The sequence below is a fragment of the Daktulosphaira vitifoliae genome, unplaced genomic scaffold (genome assembly GCF_025091365.1).
Source record: "Daktulosphaira vitifoliae isolate Bord-2020 unplaced genomic scaffold, ASM2509136v1 Scaffold_4, whole genome shotgun sequence".
In the NCBI taxonomy this organism is placed as follows: domain Eukaryota; kingdom Metazoa; phylum Arthropoda; class Insecta; order Hemiptera; family Phylloxeridae; genus Daktulosphaira; species Daktulosphaira vitifoliae.
Window position 1 is genome coordinate 30,122,444 of NW_026099575.1, and position 21,726 is coordinate 30,144,169.

Genomic DNA, 21,726 nt, shown 5'->3' on the forward strand with positions numbered 1-21,726 from the left:
TTCTAAACCCTCGCTTACCAATCCGGTCCCCTTCCACATAGATTGAATGTTATTGTTTTTACTTTTACCGTTCGTGTTTTCCGCTTTTGATGATAATAAATATTTTTGAATTATTTGTGTGTACATTATTCTTCATCACTAAAATCTCGTCAATCATTAGAATCATTAATTTATAAGTTGACTAACTGTTGTAACAATCATGCAGAGAAGCGGTAAGAAAATTTTTATTTAGAAATGTTGTTATTGGAATTAACTTATGGTTGTAGGGTGATGCAAAGTAATCATGCCAAGTAATGGTATTTTCCTTTAGACATTGAGTTAATATGTTTGCATCATTTTTTTTTTAATAATTATTGTATCCATTGCATGTCAATGATTTATTATTTAATTAATTTTTTTTTTTTTTTTTATGTTTTGATAATATGTATTGATTTCTGAAAATGTGGGAATTGTTATACAGCTGTAAGTACTAAGTATCATAAAAATATGTTAAATAATGTTTTAAAGGTTATTGTCATAAATCTGAAATATTTAATAATATTTAGATAAGCTTTGTAGAAAATGTCATATTGATAGATTAACACTTCAATTTAGTGAAATAATATATGAATTTAATGTCAATTTCTATATTAATATTCTCATGCACTAGACAAGTATATAATAGTTTAGAAGTATAACCTAGATTAGGTTTAGCCAGCTAAATGAACCAAGCCCTTCTTATTGGCTATACAAAACCAACATTTTATGTAAAAAAATTACCAACTTTTTTATGATATTAGTCTTTTTCTTAATGATAAATTTTAGGTATGCGATTGTAATAGTATATATTAATATACTCGAATAAAGTTTATCTTATACTAATGCAAAATCATTGTTTGGTGTATACTTTTATTTACATTTTTTTAGAATTATTATTTTAGCTATAAAATAATAAGAAGATTTTGAATTGATCTCAAAAATTATCAATAGGTTTATATCAGTCTAAAATTTTAAGTAAATATATTTTGTATTATTTTTGGCAGGTGCATCAATAGTGATTTTTTTATTGTAGATAGTTGAGATGCTTTTCCTTGAGTAGAGGAAATAGTGACCTTTTGCTAAGTGAACTCAAAAAAAAATTTTCCTCAATAGTTTGTTTAAACTTTTCATTTAAGTTCTATTTAATGTTCTATGAATGTTAACATTGGGTTTATGTCAAGTTTATTGAAAAGTTAAATTAATTAGAATTTTAAAATTAATTAAAAGAATTATCAGTTCTTAATAATTATTTTTCTGGCACTCTAATAAATAACTATTTATTAAAAAAAGTGATAGGCCTAGTCAGTAAATTCGATAAAACAAAAAACAAAATTTTTTTTTGTTACACATTAAAGCTGTATTTTTAAACTTGATATTATTTGGTATTTAAAAGCAAATTTGATAATATATGAATATAATTTGAATAATATTTGGTATTATCCGGTGCAGAATATTTAGTATTCTTTTATTCAGGAAATTTAAATGTTACTATAAAATGTATTAATTAGTTTTTTAAATATATTAATAATATTTTATATTGAATAGATTTGAATGAGTATCCTATATACTTTTTCAAATTTATTTGATGGAGGCCTTCTTAGCTTAGTCGGGAATCCATTGTGGTGTCATTTTAGGTTTTTAGAGGGTGTGATCATTTTAGTGAGTCACCTTGATATATTTTTAGAACAATTATACCAGTTTTTGATAAAAAAAAAAAAAAAATACAACTTTTATCAATTTTCATGTTGCATAAAGGAAATTTAAGTGAAACAAAAGTTTAATTGCTTTAAATTTAAATTATCGAATAAAAAAGTTTGTTTTGCTGAAAATTATAAGTAAATTATATAATAAAAACAAATTTACATTAAAAATCACCAATCTTATATGAAATTAATGTATAAAATATACTTGTAAGTTATTATAGCAAAAATGAAACAATTATAATATATTAATAGAGATAAGTAAAAATATTAAAATTAAAAAATATGTATTTATTTTTATTTTAGTAATAGCTGCAGGTGTGCAGCTTTTAATAGATCAATATTATTTACATATGCTTTTTCAACTGGATTATTCACCTAAATTTATGTTTAATTAATTAATACATTTTTTGGTTTAATACTTTTGTAATTAGAAATTCTATGACATGATAAAGCAACAGCTAATAATTTTTATTTTTGTCTTTGAGCTACACAGTACCTTCATTGTTTATTAATCAATATTAATTTATAATTTTTTATTATAATTAAAGTAATTTATTACCATAAAATCTTTTTATTAACAACTTATTGATTTCATATCTAAGTTTAATCAAATGTCATTTCAATTATTAAATATATTGATTAGTATGGAAGTGTAAAGTGATAACAAGATGGACTGATTAACTAGACTTGTTAATATTACATGGATAATACTGTTACCATGGTGGATTTTCTTAAAATGGATAAATCCATGGACTTATAAATACAATAATTCGAATACAATAGGTCCAGCTACTCTTTATGAACACTTCTGAACACATTTTTTCATAACTTATATAGTAATGTAGAACATATATTATATCGCTTTGTGCGACGAATAAGTCAGTAACTAAAAAAATTGGATTTTTAAATTGTGAGGTTCTTGAATTTAAATTTTACTCTTCTTGTATCAAATTTCATCAAAATATCAAGAATTCACCTTGAATTGTAATTGAACTATTTATAAAATAGATAAACATGAAGGATGTGTTTCCTATAATTTATTTTTGATCTCTAGAAAAGTGAGTTATTTATGCACATTCCGATATTATATTTGTAGAAAGACCATTCTGTTAAAACGTGTTTATTTAAAAACCTATTGTATGTATTATTTTTAGTAATTTAGAAAATATAAGAATATTATCAACAAGGTATAAAATTCATTTACATTGTGATTACGAATACTGGTTAAATATTTTAGTGCTTTATTTTTGTGGGCCACTGAAAAGTCAGAAAGTACGATCGCATAACCATTCAGTCATCAAATAATGCCTCTGGGCTTGATGCGTATGATCAGGGATTGATTTTGTTGCGCTAGGCTATGTAAGTTTTCCCATATTTTTTAATACGAGCATAGCTTTTCAAAGAGGACGTTAAAGAGTAATAATAATAATCGGTGGCTTGTTTAAATAGGTGTTCTTAAGATGCATCTGAGACTTATAGAATGTATGTTATGTTTTTTTGTTTATGCATATTCTAAGATTAATAATTAATGAGATATTTAAGCGTTATAATAGTGAGGTAGCCAAACATTTTTTTTGAGGCAAGTTAAAAAAAATGTTTTTTTTGCTCAACAAATTATGTCATGGGTGATATCAAATTAAAACTGTCCCAGGGCTCTGAAACCCTTAATACGCCAATGATAATAATAATAATATAAATATTAATTCCAATATAAAAAAGAAGCTATAAACTTTAATAAAAAAAAATTATTATTTAATTTAAATATTATTACTTTTTTGAACTATTCGATCAAATAAAACTTGATCTAATAATTATAAGTGTCACCGAATAACTGTATATAATTATTTCTAAATACGTCGGATACCAAAATAGTTTCTAAATATTTGGTCTATCCTTAAATAATAAAAGGTCTCTAAAACAAGTTAAAAAAATAGTTTCTTATATTTTTAACTCAAACTCTAACTTTATAAATATTTGTTTTTATATCTATGTAGACCGTATTTTATTATTTTCCTTCCAGCAAAAGATAATTCGAAAATTAACTTTTGCTTATTTAGCTAACTTCATTAAATAAACTACAGAAAGGGGGTAAATCTAATTTTATAATTTTGTATTAAAAAGTCGTAAACGCATAATTTATTGCAAAATAGAATCAAATCTGATCACCCAAAAATCAAACATAGTGTTTAAAAATTACAGTTCTACAGAAAATATACAATATTTACGACATTTTTTTTATCTTTTCTGGAAAATTAGCTAAAGCGATTTATATGTGTAATAGTCTTTAGTCAGTGACGTATTTACTTAAAAGAAGAGGGTTATAGTTTTAAAAATCTCAATCAACTAATGTTTTGAATCTTATATTTGTCCATCAATTTATTAAAAAAAAAATATTACGGTAATTAAGGTAGCCTTTATGATGGTTCTAACCTTTCTCAAATATTTGGTTAATAAAAAATTCAAAAATAATAATAGCCCAAAACTTGGCTTTTTGTAATCAAAATTATTATTTTATAATAGTATCAACGGATCACAACAAATGTTGCAAATTAATTCCCTAAAAAAAAATATTGAGATAAAATATGTTCGACTTGTTGCTTTTCAAATTTCTGACTTGATGAAGTAGAAATATTTATTTCTTTCAATAAAATATCGAAATAATATTTGAAATCGTATTTATTATTTTATACCGTTTGCTAGAAATTTTGCAACAATTTATTTTTAAATAATATTTTTTGATTTTTGGTTTTTTTTAAATGATTGATTTAATTGTTATGTAATTATAAATAATCTAGTATTTATTTTATATAATACATATTATATAAAAAGTAACACGTATATAATACATGTATTATTTCTCTGGAAATAAAATACGGTATTTTTATATTACTACTTTATAGTAAAACTAGGACAAGTGGCATCAAAATTAATTACCTGAATATCAATATTGGTTCGAATAAAAAAAAGTAAGAGGAGCTCTATAAAATATTTTTGCATCAAGTCTCGCGATTTTTAGTGCCGGTCTTGGATACTTTTCATATTTAAGTTTTATAACGCCCATGTTTAAATTATTATAATATTTTATATTTTTAATTTACTTTTAACGAGTGTCAAATATCTCGCTATCTATTGAAAGTCTGTTATTTTACATTTGATATAACCGTCTATTAAAATATATTAATAATATAGTTTCTATGTTAAAACTTTGTTTAATAATATAAAAAAATATAACATTTTTATTTGTTTTATTGAAACCATGCATTTTTAACCATTATTAGAAATGTTTTGAGTAGTAAAAGTTTTTAAAAATTAAGTACCGAGTTACTACGTAACAAAACTATATACGTAGAAGGGTATATGAGGTGGTTATGGATGTTATTTCACTTAGTAATTTTTTAGACTTGAACACTTTTAGCAAAAGTGCGACGATATATTGTTAATTATTGTTTTTTAATTCCAAAAATTAATCAATAATTCGGTTTTATGCTTAATTCAAGTATTAATGTAACAAAATGATAATGAATTTAAACGAAGTTGTTTTCTTTTATTTAACATTGTTAGTTTGAGGAACAGACTTGTGAACTGATTTATTTTTATTTGGATCGGAAGTGAGTCCATATTTGAAGTTGTACCGTTTCTGTACCAACCGAGGGGTTGTGCTTAGTTGTGTATCAGTGTTCGTGACTATTACAGAATAAATAACATGTTAGTAAATTCTTAAAATATTATTTATTAAGAACTTGATTTCTCTTTTGTATGGTGATATTTTTTTCATTTATATTCAGTTAAAACACGTGAACAAATGGAGAACTTAAAAAAGTATATATACATAAAACAAGCAATAGTAAGTGTTTCTACTAAATATATTTGTTATAATTGTATGATTTTGTTTTCTTGAAGTATTTTTTTCTAGTAGAAATATTATGAAAAATAGCATTTCTCATTTCGTTATTGTAAACCTCTTGAACCTATTTTAAAAAATGAAGTTTTATTTTATTTTCCTTCCATCATATTTTATTTTTTTGTAGATAGGATTTCAAGTATTTATTTGGTCTATTCCTTTTTTAATGTTGCAAAAAGTGATTAATTTCTTAAAAATTAGATATTAATCGTTATAATGGGTTTCTCGTTAAATATTTGAATAATAATATTTAGAAGACGTATTTGTTATATCGATACAAATTCAAATACGAATAGCGAACATTTTTTTTGTTGTGTAAAAACGGTTCATCTGTGTATGGTAATTTTTGGGCTATTTATGAGATATCTTACTAGTGTTAGTATTTCTTATATATTTGGGCATTTACATACATTTTACGGTAGTCTGGAAGTATGTTTATGGTAACACTGTAACATCTGGCGCGTAAGCCAACGCTGTTTACCGCTTGTGCTTGTAACTCCAAATCCCCTCGTATGCATACCACCGGCACATTTAGGTTGATCAGCAGTTAGGAGATAGCGCTCACACCGCGCACCAGTCCCTACGCTGATACGGCGTGCGTGTCCCTGTTATGAGAGGCCGTCTTCGTTTTTGAATTTTTTTTCGTGTTATTCCTTTGAATACATTGAATTTAAGTGTCGTTTATTCGTGATATGAACGGCGATAGTGGTGTGACGAGCAACGGTAGTGTCGCCAAACCGACACCTCCGCCCACATTGCCAAAGTCCTATACGCCTAGTGCAGCCGCCGCTTACCGCCTGGCCAGTATGGAGCGTCTGGCTCAACGTCAAAGGTTATTCGAACAGGGCGGGCAGCCAGTTGAGGACCTGCAACAGCAATCGCCAGTACAATCACAACCAATCAACAACAGTGGAAGTGGCACCTCCGCTGGGATTGCACCTCCTGTTCCCGCACCTAAGCCCGTGTTAGGCACAAAGGCAAGATATTTTCATTTTTTGTACAGTAAGATATTAAGTTGCGATTGAATTAGGTTGAATTTGGATCCGTCATACTGGTAATTTGATAAAAAGTTTGCATTGAGAAACTTATCATCCAATTGACGAGGATTAGGATAACGTTATCTTAACAGTATAATGGACCTTTCTCGCTAATGAACAAAACCTCGTCGCTGTTATACCGTGTTAGGTAAATCTATTTACTAAGACTATTGAAAATTTTCTTAGTCGAAGTAACAAATTGTAAAACAACTTTTTTTAAAGTATCTCTGAACAGGGCGTTTTTAAAATTTATTTTGGCTTGATTAAAAATAATTTGAAGGATTGGAAAGCTTTACGCTTTTGGAAGAACTACTGTTTATTATAAATCAAAAATCTTAAGGGCTTACCGCCTATTGCTAATACGCCACTGGCCACTAAGTGTTTCTTGAAACAGTTAGGTTTTCTGTTGAATGATAATATTTCATTATTCGTCATATTAGTTGATATTTTAATTGTCTGAATTTTAGTTTCTTGTGCTACTTTAAGTAATTGACGTGTTTCAATCTTTAAAATTACATTTTAATTGTATGTTTTTTTAGATATCTATAGATAAATATTATATATACATATATATAACAGCTAATGCTACCTACTTTTATATATTTGAATTATCAGCGTTAATCATTATTGTCCGCAATTATTTTATCAATGAACAGTTATTTTAATTGAATTGGAATGATACAACCTTTCAAAATGTATTACAGAAAGTAGACTTACCGATAATGTTAGTACGGGGCCATGAACTACTGGGAGGCGACTTATGGCGATAGCGTTTCCAAGTATAGTTAAAGAGAATAATTTCTTTAGAAACTTCAGTGCGTAACTCGCCGAGAAAACACTGTAACATGCTGATAGAGACCCTTCCAGTTTCAATCGGTAAAGTAATCGTCGTAGACTCCAGATGTGTAGTGAAACCTTTCATGTCTTTTTTTAACCAGTGTAATTTTTACTGACACAATACCTTTAAGTTTTTTTATTAACTAAAAACTTCTTCGTATATCAATAATAATATACTAGGACTTTTATCATTTTTTTATGATATCTGTTATTATATCTGAACATTGAATTTTTATAAAACTTCATCTGTGATTATGCTCACATGTATTTAATTGTTCTTACTCTATCGCTATGATAGTATTACTCTTTCGCAACCAGTGTTTTATTAAATGTTCGTGTAAGGTATGAGATTCTAACAAATGTCGCAACAACGTGTGTTGTGTATTTTTTTTTTAAATTATAGAAAATTCTTTAACAATACCACTAGTGCTACAATTAGACGGGTCATCAACAATCTAAGAATTCAACGTGTCTACTATTTGTAAAACATTTCGGAGTAATTATGTAAAAGATAGATCGACCAATATGTCGGCGTTTGTGCGGTGACAAGTCAGCGGACGCATGAAAAGCGTTTAAAAAACATTGTGCTGCCGATTAAAATTTAACACATGATCGTGAGCGACTATATCTTTGCTATTGTGGCGGTTGAATAGCATGTAAAATATTGTGTGTACTTGAGATTTTATCGTCTGATGTCCGTATAGTTTGCCTTGAGAGTGTTCAACAATTGGATGACCCATTTTGTCACAGCATCTTCCTTGCAACGGCACCCGTTTCTTTTTCTCCTCCTTTTATTTTCTTCGGCACACGATAAACCATTCACTACCATGACATTCGCATAAGTAATGTTGCAGCAGTTACTCGGTGTACGGTACACTCCTGATGACTGTCGTTCTTTTTTATTCGTCAAAAGTTGCGCTAATCTACTCCGGTCGAATTCACGTGAGTGATTTCTGGATGCATTTGATTTTTAATTATGTGCGGTTTCATTTAAGTCAACGTTCTTGTGTCGAATAAACATCGGTGTGTGGTAAATGGTATGAAATGCAACATTTTGATAATTAAGTTTACAAGCCTGATTTTATGCGCCATTCACTTATTTTTCTGTTTTTTGTTTTACTAAAAAACTAGAGGTTTTTTTTATATTTTTGATAATACGCAAAATAATTTTATGTAAATTATTACTTATATGTTAATAAGTAGTTGTTTATAATGATTATTGCCAATAATCGACAGGATTTAAGAAATCCGTTAACGAGCTGTGTATAAGTTAAGCAATATTTATTATACATAAATGACCGATGTGTTTCGTTTCATTAATGAAAAAAAATATCGCAATTGTTCTGATATTAGTTATTACGTTTTAATTGTTTTATTGAATTGTAAAATTATTACTTATTGTGGATTCGACGAATTTTAATCAGACTTAAAGCTATTGAAAAGTTAAATTATTGTTTAATGTTATTTGTATCGGATGAAGGTCATTGAAATGATTAAATTCTCATTGGTACTAAATGAGGGAATGTGTTTAGTTGAATTATCAGGATTTTATAAAACGCATGTGTTTTTATCATCTCATTCAATATTTATTGATATTAATTAAATACTGGCATTTTTATATCAATATAATTTTAAAAGGGTTAATAATTTGTGTCGGACAGATTTTTTCTATGGGATTAAATTATTTATTCATGTTAACATAATTAATGATATAGAGCAAAGTAAAAAAAAAAAAAATAGGGATTTGGTTTTCGAAGTAGATGTTCATTGGAGTGACTATTTTGGTATGTGATTATCTTTTTCCTATTTTTTTAACGCGTTTGTTTACCGTTAAACCTAATCGCATTAATTTTAGTAAACTGTCCAGCTTAACGTTCTCGAGTGGCGTTATAACCTACCCTAAATTAATTTCAAATATCTATTCATTTATTTACTAGTACTTTAACACTCGAGTTTTTGTGTTCATTTTGCAAAACTCATTGAAACTTTCATTTTAAATTGATTTATTTATTTAATTTTGAATGGAGTAATTTAAATAGTATCATAAGACATTTTTGTGCACAACATAAAATATTTAATATTTGCATTGATTTATTATACTTGACGATGTTCGATTTATAATGATTAAAATAGTTCACATCGTATACTTGGACACCGTTTGATCACAGCTACAAAGCATCGCGGTTCTTTACGGCTTCTCGGTGTATTGGATAAAATCTTCTGAGTAAACTTATACTTATTCTTTTGTATGGAATCTTAGTTACGGTGTATTGTACTTGTATATTGTACACGTATGCTTAACACTATTATTGTTATTCTTGTATATTTATATTGTTGCATGTATTCAGAGCGTTACATAGGTCTTATTTGTTATAATTAAAAATATTATTACTAGCTAAAACGCGAGCATCGCATGTATTGAAAACGAGAGTATGTAGGGATTTGAGCTCATTCAAATGGCATATACGTGACACATTGTGCTTCAAAAAAAAAAAATTTCTAGTTCGTTGACGGAGTAAAAATTTAGAACTTATGTTTGTCATAAAAACAATAAAATTTAAGCTAAAAACTTAAAAAAATGAAATCTCAAAAATTGATAAATTGTGCTCAAAAACGCTTTTAAATTTAAGGAGGTGGGAATATCACATAAATCTTGATATTTTTATGGAATCAGCTATAATTTTTATTAGTAATTATCAGTGTTGCAGTAAAATATAGATTGTAGTGACGGGGGTTACGATAGATTCCTGTTGTAAAACACTGACCTTGAAAACATGGGAATTACTACCTAAGAAGAGGGTGACTACTGCAGCAGTAGTGTGGTCCATTGGGAGTGAGTACTGTTTTTTGCACGGGGGGCTTTATCAGTACTTTTAGTCAAGGGAGAAAAATCGATAGCTTTGTACCGAGCATGCGTCACCATGGAGACCTACTCAGTTGCTGTTGTACTTTGCATTTGGTGTTAATTCCAACTCCATCCTTTTTTACTTTTGTTTTAACCTTGATTGCTTTAACACGTGTTTGGTTTCTATGTTGTAGTAATTTTTACTGACACCAGGTTTTGTATTTGCTAACTGTCTCATTTGAAATACATAATTGTATTGTAAATAAAACATATTGTACTGAAGTCATATTTTATTCTTTAAACAGTTTTTGTAGACTAGTTTTTTTTATCCCAGCAATAAAATTCGGGTGTTTCATTTTAGGTTGGGTAGAGCGTTTTACGGTTCGATGTTTTGATAAAATCTTTCAGTCCAAATAAAAGCGTTAACTGTCAAAACGGGAATGTGTAACCACTGAGTTGTAGGACTTGGAATAGAAACAAATTATGAGCTCGCATTCTCTTATTTAGGGTTAGGCCATGTTATAAAAGCTAAGGAATGTAATATAATGAAGAAACCATAGATATTAAGAACAATTCAAAAATTTATTGCTGTATCATGTTTATATTTGTATTTAAACAATCCGTAATCAAGTAATAGGGTTTTGAACTTTTTTCTTGTTTATTAGATAACAGATGCATAAAAAGATCAGTCTGCAAACTTAATTATTCGAAATCAGAATATATTTATATACATTATCAAGTATTTATAAATAGTTTATCGGTACTTTTGTTAATGCAAATGGTGATGATATTGCTATCGAATATGCTATGAATATAGTATAGAACTATTTCAAAACTACAGTGATGACCACATATGTACGATTCTATTAATTATAATAATAATGTATAATATTTTATTAATTTGTCAAGTTCTGCATTGAATTTGTTATGTTCTTACTTTTTTCTTTAAAAATATCCTTAGAAATTTTAAATAAGAGTGTTACATGCGTATGTAAAATCATGTGTCATTTACTATTGTTACATAATTGAGGGAATGCGTAGCTTGTAAACGGTTATAGTGCATTTTTCAAGAATCGCGTTTTCATCAATTTTTTTCAGCTATGATATAACGTATATTTTTTACTCGTGTCTTATTATTCGCACGTCTTACAACGTTTACAAATATTTAGTTTGGGTGATTATAAGTATAATTTGTTTTTAACGCTGATAATTGTTATTGTAGTTAAACTTAAACTTGACGAATTATCTCATTTCTTAATTACGTGAAACGGCCCGTTATGTGACAAAATAAGGTGTTTTAGTTAATATTGATTGTTTTTATTTTAACAACAATTCGTGCTGACGTATGGCGTTAGGTATGTAATTTTGTTTTTAATTTTTTAATTATTCGAAATACGTCTAGAATATTTCAATAATATCACTAGCACTTATTTAGTTTGTATTCAACAAAAAGACATACTAGTAAGGTATTTGTTCTTTGATCAACTAATTGATAAACACTTTTGAACTTGGGTTTAAAGTTATAATGCACGTTTTCTTTGCATGCCAATGATTATAATTTAATTTATTCGTTTAAATGAATGACAAAATTTATTTACTTTTCACTTTTTAAAAATAGAGTGCGTTACCTGCACATTTTTCTTGAAGATAACTTCAATTCACAATTCGAATGCACTGACACGAAGTGAAGACTATTTTTAAACTAATAAGTACAACTTTTGATAGTTATGCTACGCAATGACACTCAGTAGATTCTTTACCCCCCTTGGATTATTCTGAACAATATATCGATTTATAAATTACAAATTACATAATTCTTATGAAACTTCATAATTTGAATCCGAGAACAAACAATTATTATAATCTGATCTTTAAATCTGGACCATTTCAATTACCATCGATAAAAAATTATTTACTATATAGTCGATATTAATAAAAGCTTTAAATCGAACTATATTATTTAACATGTATATTAAATAACTATTAATTCTTTATAAAACATTTTTGTTTGATTAAAATAATTATTTATAACTTTTGTTTATAATAATAAACGAAAGTTGCCAATCTTTATTGTAATAATATTTCGAAAATTACTTTGAATAGATTTATTAATTTGAATATTTGATAATATATCAGACAAATTGTATTCACTATGATAAACAGTAATTTATTATTAATTATCGCATACAATTTTAAATAATATGTTTTAAAAGATATCTGATTTAAAATTGTTTTTTAGTGACTAATATTGTAGCATACACTATAACTAAATCTAATTAAAATGAAAAACTGTATTTATTTTATGGCATTTGAAACATGAATTATCCAATAAAGATAATATAATAAGATTCATCTAGAATAAGTTTCATTTATATTTTTATTTAACTATTGATAAAAATTTTTATCATCCATTAGTCGCCGTCCGTTCGGTTTTTACAACATGTTATTTATTGAGTTTATTGATGGTTAAACAAGTATTCAATTGTAGAAACATTGTGTTAACCTTTTTTTTACTTTTAAGGATTTCAATGTGTGCGTATATTTCCGTTCAATAAAAATTGATTCGATGACATTACAATTGTTTCCTAATAGTTTGGTTAAGTTTTATGATCTATTGGATCAGATGTCGTTTGAAATGATTATAAATTAATTGTAATTATAAATTGTCAAATGACCAAGGTATGAGTAGAAGTAGCTATAATATGGTCGCTATGAAAATCAGTAGATGAACTAAAGTTTCTAGAAAAATTAGTTATTTTATAGAACAAAATGACAAATTTGGATTTTTTTGACGTGTGCAGAATAAAATATTTTAAGAATAAGTTTTGAAAAAAATTTTTTTAATTCTTTAATTATAAGAGATTATTGGGTTTGACAAACACATCAGCAGTATATTGTCAACAAGCAAAAACGTATTCAGAAATTTAATGTACGCGTGCTAATGTGCTACTGCTAATTTTTATTTTTATTTTGATAGTCTTTTTTTTATTTTACTTAACAAAAAATTTTCCTTTGCATTGCTAATCACCAAAATATAGATCAGCAAAAAAAAGAATATCATGTGTGACTAAATCTAATGTCGTCCGGAGCGATCGCCTTCTTTGACCCATCATCCCTAAGGGTCTTATATAATATACTTCTCCATCAACAAGTATGTCTTGAGAATTTATTTATGAGTCTAGTATTTTTAAAGATAATAAATGACAAGTTTAAAACTTTTCTTGTATCGTTTAAATATTTATCTACATTTTTCGTAGAAATTAATGAAAGCTTTAAGAAATTATATTTATTTGAATTTTTCTACGAATAGACATGAAAATTTATTGAGTTTGTATTCCAGGGCCAATGTTTTTAAATGTTGGTGTTTACATCAATTAAAATTAAACACAAAGTTTTTTTTATAGAAAATCCCATAGAAAATATATACCATGATATTCAGAAGTCTGATCTGCTAAATATGTTTGAACTTTTTCAAATCAAATTCAGCCTTTAGACAGTCTTATCTGTTACATTTGCTGTAATAAATGTTTGAATTGATATAAATTTCCATTCTATAAAAAGTAAATTGAATAAAAATGCAATGAAGTGAAAGTCATTAAGAAATAATTTGCAGTTACTAGTATGGATGATGTTCAAATATAGACTTAGCTTTCTAACTTCTTGTACAATTTTTCTTCATTATTAATGACTCATTAATATTGCAGTTTTACGATTTTAGTTAGTCATAATTTAGCATGGTTAATTTCATTTTTTAATTATTTGATAAATATTTGGCTACATTTTGATATTTTTGATTAGTATTCAAATAAAAGGTTAAAATATTATAATTTTAGTTACTCGATTGGTAAAAAACCTATTAAATTGGTTCTAGTTAAAATGGTATACGTTTTATTTACATTGACATAAACATGTCATGAATAACGTGGCAAAACGGGAAGGAGAACGTTTACATAAAAAATAACATATGCAAAATATTCCCTTAGTTACTACCTAGTGCACATGCCTTTTTCGACTGACATTGTACTATTTCCGAGCGAATAAAATTAACTTGAAATTTCAGTAATTTTATGGAATGCCTAGATGAGATATTGTTTCAATTATTATGCAATTATTTAAAACATGTTTTTTTTAAGTTTATTTTTAAATGATATCAAATTTAATATCAGAATAATTCTAAATTATTATGTCATATTTAAATTAAATATTAAAACAAAACGTTGATTGTTTTGATTCAAAAGATATTTTCTCGTGGCAATGACCATGTAGTGTCTACACTACCTATCGGCTATGTATAACAAGGATCTCATAAAAAATAATTAATTGTTATTTTGATCCTGATACGACGACCTATTGAACCGTTTTAATTAGATTTTGATTTAATTTTTATACCGACTTTCGTACAAGTATTGTTAACTTAATAAATAAAATAATAAATGAATTTTAAGACAAAAGTTCAGCATTGATGATATACTTTATTAATAAACCAATTTGAATTCAAATGATATTTGAATGCATACTATATATAGATAAATTTTTACTTTTATTATATAAAAATATTGTTGTAAAAAATTGAAACATTTTGGTAGTACTGTCGGTGATTACACGTCATTCATTATAAATGTATTAAAGGCGTGTTTTTTTAATGACTACATTTTGTTAGTGGTATCGATATCTGGTAGCACCATTACAATTTAATCAGTAGTGTGTAATGAATAAATACCAGATATCTGATTAAATCACAACTGAAAAAACTATTATTATATAGACTTTATATTATTATATTTCTATTAACATTTATTTGTTTAAGAGTATCTAAATATTTTACATTTTATTTTACCGCGAAGTATAGTTGACATTATACATAAAGTAAGGTATGAGCTAATTACAATTATTAAAAATTACCATCGTGAAAGGATTTTTTCAACATGTGTTGTTTTTATCAACATAGTCATCGAATAAGCGTACAATTGTATCTGCATTAATTTTATATTCCATTATTAACTATTACACTCTTAAATGATTCTCGTCTTTGATACTCATTTTACCACTGGTATCTATTCTGTGATGATCTGTATTAATGATAATATTGAGAAAAAATAAGCCTTTGTCTATAATTATTTGCCTTCAATATGAATTTTACAATGTCAATTTCATCAAAAGTTGTAAGTATTTTATCTAATTTTTTCAGCATTTTTTGTTGAGCTATGTAATTAGTTTGCTACTTTATTATTATTTGTTACCACTTTATAAATTATATCACAAATTTAATTAAGGTGAAAATTTGACAAAAATATTTAAATCTACTCTATTAGTATGATTTTTTTATTATTAGTAAAGATTTTCTTATAAATTATTGAACGTACAAGTATTTGACTTGTATATCATGACTTAAACCTTTTGTGTTTTGAAATTGTCATATAGATTAATTTCTATGTGTCACACAAGTCCCTACGCCCTACGTGTTAACAGTGTCTGAGTTTGGGATTAGATCACGTTTTCTTTTTTACGAAGTGTTCATGGAATTTCGCTGTGTGCTGCGTACATAGCCATGTAAGTCGTTATGAAATAACATAACTAAGAAAAACATAATACATATGATATCATATAATTCAATTTGACTAACTTGTTAGCTAGAAAACACCTTTCTATTATTACATTTAAATTAATATTTTATTAATTGTGGTTTTGAGTTATAGTAGTTTTTTTATTGGCCTCTACAATTGTTATTAGTACCAATAAGTATTATTGATGCATACTCTTATTTGTCTTCACTTAACTCAAAGTTGACTTAGAATTGAGTAAAATTTAACAGCGTGAACTATATTCGATTAGTGAAAATGTCAAACGTTTTATATATCAAGAAAATGTTCATTTTGTGGTATTTAGAACGTTTGTTATTTTCATTTTTCAATAACATAATTCGTTTATAACTTGATAGTATTTGTTAGCTTATTTTTATCATGAAATTATATGTATTTCAATTAAATGTTCAACATTTTATGGTAGACGCAAATGAATGTGATTAGAATGAAGCATCATTCTACATCATTAATGATTGATAAAATTTTATTTCATATCAACATGGTTATGTGTTGACGCAGAAATAATTTAATAATTGAGATGGATATTCATTCATCACATTTACGTCAGTTTTATTAATAATTAATATCTAGTCAATACGTTAATCTATTGAAAAATAATAAATTTGAATCCAAGTATCTCTTGTGTAAGAGATGTATACAAAAGGTTTTATATTTGTATTTTTAAATTAAAAATAGTTAAACACCACCTACCCTTCATTGTAATTGTATTTGTTGGTATGTTTTGTATTGTTTTAAAATAGAATTTATTTTTCATCATTTTTTCTCGAACTTATTTACATGATTTTGTGACAATATACCAAATAATAATTTTTTCAATGATGTTAAATGTATTGGGTATTTTTTTTCATAAGATTTTTTATACATTTTTTAGCTGCAAAACAAACGCGAATTATTTTTCAAGAATGATTCATCGAACGGCACAATTAATACAGGTTCACCGTCTCCAGTTCAGGCCAACGTTAACTCCAACACTCCAGTTTCTAATTCATTACCGCACCAAAACTCATTCAGTAATTCAATGTCTAATCAGAGTGCAAGTTTGCCACCTTCTGGCTCAATGAACAAACGAATACCGATTGCAAAATGTATGTTATTTTTTCAGCATAATATTGATGAAATTGTTCATTTTATGCAACATAATATAATTTAAACTGTTATGTTATGTTAAGTTTTGATTAATTATTTTTAGCCGAATCTACGGATTCTTCGGACAGCAAAGAAAAACCTGTCAAAACTGAACAAACAACTGTATCAAAAACAAGTGAGAGGAAAGTGAAGAAACTAGATGGTTATGTTGGATTTGCCAATCTACCAAATCAAGTTTACAGAAAAGCTGTAAAAAAAGGCTTTGAATTTACATTAATGGTTGTTGGTAAGTTATCACTGAATCTTAAATATGTTGTAACTTGGTTTTATGATTTTCATTCTTAGTATTAAAATTTCTACTAACAATTCCTTTAATAAATAATTCAATGTTAATTTTTTAAATTTCAATATTCATTTATTATGTTTTCTATACATAATAATTAAACAAATATTATTTTTAGGACGATCTGGTCTTGGAAAGTCAACTTTAATAAATACTATGTTTCTTGCTGATATTTATGGTAAAGATCATCCGGGACCTTCTCTACGGGTTGGTAAAACTGTAAGAGTAGAAACTAATAGATGTTTATTGAAAGAGAAAGGTGTGAATCTTACACTAACTATTGTGGACACCCCTGGTTTTGGAGATGCTGTTGATAATTCCGATTGTTGGCAACCTGTGCTTGAATATATTGAATCCAGGTATTTATTATAAATATTTTTAAAGACATTCTTTATAAAATATATCTATTTAGGTATGAAGAGTATCTTAATGCAGAATCAAGAGTCAACCGAAAAGTCCAACATGACAGTAGAGTTCATTGTTGTTTATACTTTTTAGAGTCAAATAGTCATGGAATGACACCTTTAGATGTAGAATTTATGCAGAGATTACATGATAAAGTAAATATTATACCAGTTATATCAAAAGCAGATACAATGACTCCGAATGAAGTCACAGAGTATAAAAAACAGGTATGTTGGTTATGTTATTTTTCTAAAAAATGTTAAAATTTAAATCTACAGAAATAAACTATGTTATATAGATAAAGATCAATTATTAATATAATAAAATAAATAGTAATTATATTGATAACTTTTAAATTATTAAAATACATTAAACAGAATTTATTAAATTAAGAAAACAAGTTCTAATTACATAATTGAATTAACAAATTTTTGATTAATTTATACTTAAATCTATGCGGTCAATGGTATATGTATGTATACTATGATATATTTTATTAACAATGACGTCCGAATTGCATCCATTGATTTACCTTTTGATTTCTTTTTGTTATTTTATTTTTCGACAAACCGACATGTTCACTTTAAATTATTAAATGATTTTTTTATATCAAATTTCCAACAACTCGATATCACAAACGATTGTTTTTATGGTTATATTACATTACACAAATAAAAAACAAGACAAAATTAAATATTGTATTAATTACATTATCTTAATAAAAGTGACTGCATATTATAGCATTTCTAGTATTTCCAATGTGTTTATCACATCTATTGGTGGATCATTATCACACAACTGGCTGCTATTATTTTACTGAGCATAACTTCATGGTGTATGTGCGTTTATATTTTTTTCTATAAAATATAGTAAAGATTAAAGTTTCTATTTTTTTTTACTAAAATATTAAAGCGTAAAGAATTAATTTGAAAAAGATACAACATGTATGATTAATTTGTTTTAATAATAATTTATTTTTTAATAATTATTTATGTTTTAAATAGATTTTAAATGAAATTGCTTTGCATAAAATCAAAATTTACGATTTTCCGGATTCAGATAAAGAAGAAGATCGAGATAGTTTGAAAAAACTTAAATCCCGAGTACCATTTGCAGTAGTCGGTTCAACTGAAGTTCATGAAGTAGATGGTAAAAAAATACGAGGCCGAAAATATCCTTGGGGTCTTGTTGAAGGTATACATTGTAATCATATAATTTAATAAATACAAATATTAATTTATAAATACTTTCATTAATATCTAGTGGAAAATCTGGAACATAATGATTTTGTTGCCTTAAGAAATATGCTCTTAAGGACACATTTACAAGATTTAAAAGAAGTGACTAGCAATGTTCATTATGAAAACTTTAGGTTTAGAAAGTTAGCTTGTTTCTCTGCAGATGGACCTAAAGGAATGACAAAGTGAGCGTTAAAAAATATAGAGATTTTTGTGTGTTACTCATGTCAATAAGTACAACATTCTGCCTTTAAAATATTGGGCAACATCTATTTCTGATTTATTTGGTTAATTTTTGGATGAGACCAATATATAATGAATGATAATATTAATTTTTTCTCATATTTTAATTGCAACTTCCCTAATAATTTTTATTTTCTATATTGTCTGCATGTGCTTTATTTGTTTATTTACTTTCTCAATACTTTTTTTAATTCCATTATAATATTAATATTAATTAAAATTTTATCACGTTATAAAAAATAAAAATTAGACTAGTATAATTCTATGTTGATATATATTTGTAGAATTTGAGTTTTTAGTTGCTTACATTTAATATTTTACTTAGTAATCTACTTTTATATTTTAATATAATGATTAAACAAATTATTATTATTTTCTTACACACTGACCCAGTTCGTGCGCCCCAGGAGTCATCAACAATTCATTCGTTGCTGTTTGGTAAGTTCCTGTTACTAATAATCATCAAAAAAATATCTTCTCATCCAAAAAGTAGCCTATTGAATTAGAGTATTGGATTTATTTATTTTTGTGCCATGTGTACACTTAGTAATAATTTTAGTTTTATTTATGTAAAATTTTTCTCTCCTAAAGGAATCCATTAGCACAAATGGAAGACGAAAAGCGTGAACATGATGCTAAATTAAAAAAAATGGAAGCTGAAATGGAACAAGTTTTTGAAATGAAAGTTAAAGAAAAAAAACAAAAACTAAAAGATTCTGAAATTGCTGTAAGAAAATAGTTATATTAGAAATAGATATTTCAATTAATTTTGGTCTTTGTATGAATAATAGCTCCAACAAAAGAATGAACAAATGATGAAAAGGCTAGAATCTGAAGCAAGTGAGTTAGATGATAGACGACGCCAATTGGAAGCTGAAATTAGAGAATGGGAAAATAGTAGTGGTGTTAGCCTAGATGAACTAAGAAGACGATCTTTAGAAAGAGAGTATGTTTATTTATATTAAATACACTACAATTTTATTAAAAAAAATGTTATGAAGTAAAATATTATTTAAATTAGTTCAATTTTTAGTATAGTTTATAATTATTTAATTAATTTTTAATTTATGATGTTGAACTACATTATTTTATTTCCTAGAACAACTGATGGCAAGGAAAAAAAGATTAAGAAGAAAGGATTATTCTGAAATAATAATGTGCCATGTTTATAGTATCCTATAAAATTTCATTGACTGTAAAATAATGACCAAGTTGTATAAATTGGGTATAATCTCGTTTGAATGTAGCTTTGTATATAGATTTATAAAATATTTGCTACTGCCAAACTTGTTACCGATAATGTGTATTATTACACATCTACTAAAATATTATAAAATTATGTTATAAAATATATTCATAACAATTTTTTTGATAACCATAGTCCTAAGTGCATATTTTCAAATGTTATTATGTAGTATAACTTTTATTTTATAAATTACATAAGATTAATTTAAATTTATCATTAAAAAACAAAATCAAACCGTAGATTTTCAATATTCCTTTTTATTTGATAATTTGTGTAATCAAATTTTAATATTTACAAAATGCTCATTAATATTACTATCTAATTTTAAATATATATATTTATATATATTAACATATTTTTAAATAAATATTCAGAAACAATAAACAAAATATATAAAAGAATCTCAATTATGAATTGCTTTCATAAAATTTAACATTTAATGGGATATTTTATTTAATATATATTATATAATAGTAATATATAAAGTATATGATGTATAATTCTCTTGTATTTGTGTTTCTTTATGTAAAGGGTCTTCTTTATTCCTGAATTAAATTAGTATTTGTGTAAAGGCTTAAAGTTTTTTTTATTTTATCATATAATAGTAGTACTTATTATTATTACTTAGATAAAAAAAAACATTATTTTTCTGTACTATCATGAACAAAAAATGTAAATCTTCCATAATGCTCAATATTTTTGGTTCAAATAACTTAAATTTAATTATTGTTTAATTTCATTTGTGAGTTATTCAATGCCCTAAATATGTCCATCCAATAGAATTAACTTAACACTTAAATATTTTTTGTGTTTCAAATATATTTTAATTGCTCTTATGTGGAGATTTAAAACAAGTATTTTTTCCTTTTTATAAAAACACATTTATTTCACTTTTTCTTAAGTATCTCTTTGAGGATACAAGTCATTATCATTGTTAATTTTTGACTATATTTTAAAATGTATTATTAAATAATTTTAAAATCTTTTTATAATTAACTTTTATAGTCATAGTACGAATGTATTTGCATGAGTAACCATTAATGAATTTTTTTTACTGTTTTAATGTTCATTTTAATCATCATAATACATTTTATGATTATTTTTTTATCATATATAGAGTATACATTAATATTAGTTTTTATTGTTTTGATCATATTATAATGAATCTCGCTATTTATTTTTAGGGCTCAATTATTATATTTTTTATTAATTATAATGTAA

General features: G+C 26.0%; 1 protein-coding gene across 12 annotated transcripts; it reads left to right on the forward strand.

The window, feature by feature from the left end:
• The first annotated feature begins 35 nt into the window (after positions 1-35).
• LOC126903454 (septin-7) lies at positions 36-20,566 on the forward strand. 12 transcript variants are annotated; one of them, XM_050681583.1, is made up of 12 exons: positions 36-212; positions 461-507; positions 16,816-17,029; positions 17,134-17,316; positions 17,492-17,732; positions 17,786-18,005; positions 18,783-18,972; positions 19,042-19,201; positions 19,653-19,697; positions 19,851-19,986; positions 20,051-20,205; positions 20,359-20,566. In XM_050681583.1, the coding sequence occupies exons 1-12, from the start codon at positions 200-202 to the stop codon at positions 20,405-20,407; spliced, it is 1,653 nt and encodes a 550-aa protein (XP_050537540.1). In that variant the 5' UTR covers positions 36-199; the 3' UTR covers positions 20,408-20,566. The 12 variants fall into 12 exon arrangements, with proteins under 12 accessions (XP_050537540.1, XP_050537546.1, XP_050537541.1 ...); XM_050681589.1 differs by lacking the exon at positions 461-507 and having other exon boundaries at positions 39-212; XM_050681584.1 differs by lacking the exons at positions 36-212; positions 461-507 and adding an exon at positions 5,509-5,565.
• Positions 20,567-21,726: the final 1,160 nt, after the last annotated feature.

Coding starts and splice junctions, on each gene's coding strand:
- LOC126903454 (XM_050681579.1), top strand. CDS start 6,315: ATGAACGGCGATAGTGGTGTGACGAGCAACGGTAGTGTCGCCAAACCG. Junction 18,973..19,041: donor TCCTTGGGGTCTTGTTGAAG/GTATACATTGTA, acceptor ATTAATATCTAG/TGGAAAATCTGGAACATAAT. Junction 19,987..20,050: donor TAAAAGATTCTGAAATTGCT/GTAAGAAAATAG, acceptor TATGAATAATAG/CTCCAACAAAAGAATGAACA.